General features: G+C 45.7%; 1 protein-coding gene across 1 annotated transcript in view; it reads left to right on the top strand.

The window, feature by feature from the left end:
* The window catches only part of BTBD16 (BTB domain containing 16), a 57,937-nt gene continuing 52,864 nt past the window's right edge, over positions 1–5,073 (top strand). Inside the window, exons 1-3 of the mRNA XM_042780409.1 lie at positions 1–18; positions 1,053–1,067; positions 2,652–2,827. Of these exons, the coding sequence (XP_042636343.1) occupies positions 1–18; positions 1,053–1,067; positions 2,652–2,827 (209 nt within the window). The remainder of the gene's footprint in view (positions 19–1,052; positions 1,068–2,651; positions 2,828–5,073) is intronic.

The raw sequence follows: 5,073 nt of genomic DNA, 5'->3' as shown, positions 1-5,073 counted from the left end.
ATGAATGGCAGGCAAAAGGTAAGTGTCCCCACTATATAGAAGGCTCTTAAGAAAAGCTAAGGGGACTACAATAATCCAACTGGAAAACAGGAGAGCCCGTGATTAGACAATTTGCAGACAGGAAATATAAGGAGCATAATATGAAAGAATATTCAACCATACTGGTCGTCAGGAACACTCGAATTAAAATAACAAACTCACCAGATGGCAAAAATAAATATAATGATAAAACCTGGTCCTGAAGATGATGTGGGTGACAGCACTAGTGAGTTGACGATGGGAATGTGATTGCTACGAAGTAAGTGGCATTGTCTGTTTCAATTAAAGATACATATCTTCTGAATAACAATCCCATTTTGGAGAACTTATTTCATAGAAATGAAATAAACATACATACATAGATACAGATATAAATAACAACTAGGGGTAACAGAGAAAAGCACAGATATACATAAGTGTGTGTGTATGTATGTATGCTTGTATGTAATGTTTATGGGAGTAAAACATGGGATGCAAAGTCAATGACAGGAAAATATTTCAATAACTTATGATGCATCCGTGGTATGAAATACTATACGGCTATTGTTAAGTTTTTCTTTACTCATTATTATCAGTCCACTGGTTACAACCAGCATGTATTAATTGTGCAATATGAAAGTATAATTAAGATACAGAGGAAAGAAGACATGATCACACAGGCATCTCACCATTCTGCTTACTGCTTTACCCCAGAAGCAACTGGTCCTTCCCTGCACATCACAGCTGCACAGAAAACGCTCGATAAATGAATGGACGGACCAATTCCAATCTGGTTTTGCCTCAGCCACTTTTCCAAACCCAACAGCAGACGATTGCCTGCTCCTCACGTGCTTACAAACTCTTAGATGCCCTCTTGACTTGATGAATGCTCTATGGTCTAGGTTTATTCATTATTACTTTTGTGGCAAAATAGAGATTCATGAGGCCAACAACACAAACACTGTGAATTTAAACTTACCTCTTTCATCTCCAGGTGCTTCTCTCCCCCTGTGTAACCTCCATTTTTGTTCAAGAAGATGCTGCATCGGGTAAGTAGGTCAGTTTCATAGCGGGGACTAGAAGGAGTGTGTGGTTAGAGGCGCACTGTCAAGTTTCCATGGAGGGGCCCGTCCTGCACCGTGGAGGGCCATGGGCTTTCTTGGCTGCCTTTGCTGGAAAGCCCACGTCCAGGCAGCACTATCCAGAAACCAGAGTGCAGTCCACTGCCAGCTGACCACCATTCATGTCACATGCCACAGCAGCACTGCTTCTTGATTCAGAGTCCACCAAGAGTTTTCAACAACCCATCGTATTCTAAGCACTACGCTAAGACACTTTATTTCCCAAACTGTATTTTATTTTATCGTTTTAACAACTCTGGAAGCAAGGTGGTGCCATCACCACCATCACCACCATCATCCTCGGCATCCCCCTTAACCTCATTGTTATTGTCATCATTCTGATCTTTACATACGAGCAGAAGGTCCAAGGCCACACAACTAGTAAGTTATAATAACAAGATCTGAACTCAGATCCTCTGCACATGGCCAGTGGTTTTCCCAGCTCTCCACTTGGGCCCAGTGCAGCTGAACATCACCTGTATCCATTCCTATAAGTCCCTCACCTGTTTCCTTTCCCTGGATAGGTTCCTTACTAGGTTCAAGTCCAAGGTTGCATCCCTTCTGTATTCTGCTCTCTTAAGGAAGTTGTTGAAGCCCCAGAGTTTTGAGAAAATGTCTAAGTAAAAGTCTCTGCCCAATGACTCAGCAATTTCACTCTTGGGTGTATACTCAAAGAATTCAAACAAAAATTCTTCAAACAGAAACAAAAATGAATGTTCACAGCAGCACTGCTACCACTAGCCAAAAGGTGGAAACAACCCATATGTCCATGCAGAGATGAATAAACAAAATGTGGTGTATCCATACCGTGGAATATTATTCAGCCATAAAACACAGTGAAGTACTGACTCATGCTACAACACACAACTTTGAAATCATTAGACCAAGTGAACGAAGGAGACCCCCAAGGCCACATGTCCTGTGATCCCATTCATATGAACTATCCAGAATAAGTAAATCCATGAAGACAGAAAGCAGGTGGATGATTACCAGAGCCTGGGGCCAGGGGTAGGGGCTGGGCATGGGGTTTCCTCTGGAGTGATGACCATGTTCAGGAACTAGCTAGTGGTGATGGTGGCACAACCCTGTGAACGTACTAAAGGGCACTGGATTACACTCTTAAATGACCAAAATGGTGCATTTTAGGTTATGTGTATTTTAACACACACACACACAATCCTGCCCAAGCTCTCCTTGTGTGCTGGACGAATACTTAAAGAAGAGCCTCTGGAAGCAAGAGCCCATGTCTGCCTGGGGCTTCTTCGGAGCTCCCTGCCAAGAAACCATCCTTCCCCCTGACCTTTTGCCTCTGATGCCTTCTGTCTTAAATTCCAAATTACTTTGTAACTTGAAATTCTCGGTCTCCTGAACACAGTCCATTTGCCTTGAAAAGATGCCCTATGGGGAATATTGGCTTTATTTGAAAATTCACCAGCATTTAAAATCATGTCTTTGTCTCCCTTCTGCTGTGCCATTTGGAAAGTCTGGCCTCTAAATGAGGTTTAAACAAAGACACTCTCTCTCTCTCTGTTGAAGCAGCGGAGACCTCAGCTGGAGCGCCACATCGTTGGCTCAACCAACAGATGGCGTTTCCTCAAAGAACCTTTCTCTGGGGACCTGCTGGCACTTTCCCAGATGTGCAAGGCTTTGAGCATAGACTTTGATGAAATTCTGAAGGACCCAGACAGGTAGGGAGTCACCCTCAGGGCAGGGGCTGGGTCATCAGGATGAACCACCTTCCTGGTGAGGTGACCAGTGGCCAGGCCTCTCTGATTGGGTGGAGGTCAGAGAAGGTCCCCTCTGGCTCCACCCTAAGGCATGGTTGGGGTCAGAAGTGACTTCTTCCTCCAAGATGTCATGGTGATAAAAGTGTGGAAGGAAAATTGCTTTGCTTGTTTTCTCTAGATTTTCCTCTGTGTTGGGAACTATGAACCCTAACAGGATTCAAAGTGTATCATCCAGGGACCAAATGAGTTGTTGATAAACAAAACTTAGGTGTCTAGCAGTGCTTTTGTACCTCTCAAACCTAGTTGCCAGGAATCAGAGTGTGGCTACATCTCAAACCTAGTTGTCATGAAGTCAAAGCCCACTCCTGGCAACCCTGTGTGTGCAGGGTTTTCAATGACTGATTTTTGGGGATTAGATAACCAGGACTGTCTTCCAAGGCATCTCTGCATGGATTGAACTTCCAGTCTTTCGGTTAGCAGCCAAGTTCATTAATTGTTTGCACCACCCAGGAACTCTGGACAGCTCTTATGAATGCCCATTTCCCCAATCAACTGGCTTCCCATTGTACTCTGGGCACAACTTCTCTACACACTGGGTTCTCTCCTGCTTCTCCTGGGGACACAGAGCTGGACCCCACTGCAGAAGGGACACTTCATTTCCCTGGTGCCTGATGCCCCTGCTCTCCCTGCACTGGCAGAACCTGCCTTGAGAATCACACTGAACATGGGCTATATCCCAGGGTGACGCCTGGCACAGAACAGCTGCTTCGTTGACAGTTGCTGAGCAAATGAGCAAATTTTTCTTCCTAGAGCCATGGCTGCCCTGCAACACATACACTTTTGAATGAACTAAAATCCATCTGATTTGATGTCTAAGTTCTGTGGTGACCCCATCTCAGAAACATTGCCTGCCTCAGGTTGCCATGACTGGCATTGACTACTGATGGCATTAAACAGTCTTAAATTGATTTTTCATTTTGTTTGGGTAGAGTCTTGGAGAAGTGTTAGCGGTCCTGTCAAAGCTCATGGTGCTCCTTGGCACCAGGGCCAGGCTGGGGAAACTGGTGCAGGAGCTGGGCCTGGGCATATGGGCAACTGGTCCCCAAAATGGATTGGGGTGGGGTGGGCAGATGACCAGCAACACATAGATCTCCAGAGGTTGGTTTGTGGAGTCGCTGAGCTAAGCTGGGGCCGGTAGAAGGGGGAGGTGGGAGATGAGTGGTAGAAGGGCAGGGTATAAAAACTTAAGGGCAAAGGCAGTTGGTCCTGGGCATTAGGACTATTAAAAGCAGTCTATCAGAAGGGATTGGAATCCTCATTCCTTCACTCACTAGCTCTGTGACCTTTAGGTAAGTGGCTCAACTTCTCTGAGCTTTAGTTTCCTCATCTATGAAATGTCCATAACAGCACCTCCCTGTCATCTTGAAGATTAAATCAGACAGCACATTGAACGTGCTTGGTACTCTTTCTGACAAAGAGAAGATGCTCAACAAATGGAACTATTATCTCCACAGCCTGGGCAGCAGTTTTAGTTATTGATTCTGGAGATCTTGTTGTGGGATGGCCTGGCCCTGGCTCTGCCAGCCAACAACCCCATCTTTCACCTTGGCTCCAACACAAACGAGGCAGGAGAACTGATCTGGGCACTGTTGTCCAGGGAGATGCTTTGCACAACAGCCCTTCCTTTGTGATGCAGGGGAATAGGGGTCCAGAGACAGATCCCGATGAGTGGTGAGTGGATCCCTGGGCACTGCTCACTCAGGACCTGGTGCCCTGCTGGTCCAGACATGGATCAGCTTGGCTAAAGTTTGTGCCCCTGCTTCTCATCCTCCTCCTGGGACAGTGGGATAGCCTGGGCATGATCTGCTCATGCTGACAGCAGAGATGTAAGAGCCAAGCCCAGCTGCACCAGCTCTTTGCAAACTTTTGGCCACAGCATGTCTGCTAACATCCCGTTGTAGAGCATGGAGTCTGCTTAAGTAAAAGCTAAAGGGGTTTACTGGGGCAGACCAGAAAGACATCCACATTGAGTGAAGATGGTCACTCCTCTTCTTCACAATGAGGAAGAACATATTTTAGTACAGTTGGGATAGAAAGTAAAAAGTCACAAATTCCTAATTGTCTGAAAGACAATCAGAGGACTCAAAGGTGGGATATCTAGAAGCAGGGACTTAGAAGGGACACGTGGATAAACACATACGTGGGAT

The sequence above is a fragment of the Orycteropus afer genome, unplaced genomic scaffold, assembly GCF_000298275.1.
Source record: "Orycteropus afer afer isolate SDZICR_OR568_19922 unplaced genomic scaffold, OryAfe1.0 scaffold00038, whole genome shotgun sequence".
Lineage (NCBI taxonomy): Eukaryota > Metazoa > Chordata > Mammalia > Tubulidentata > Orycteropodidae > Orycteropus > Orycteropus afer.
This window is presented reverse-complemented; position numbering and strand designations above follow the sequence as displayed.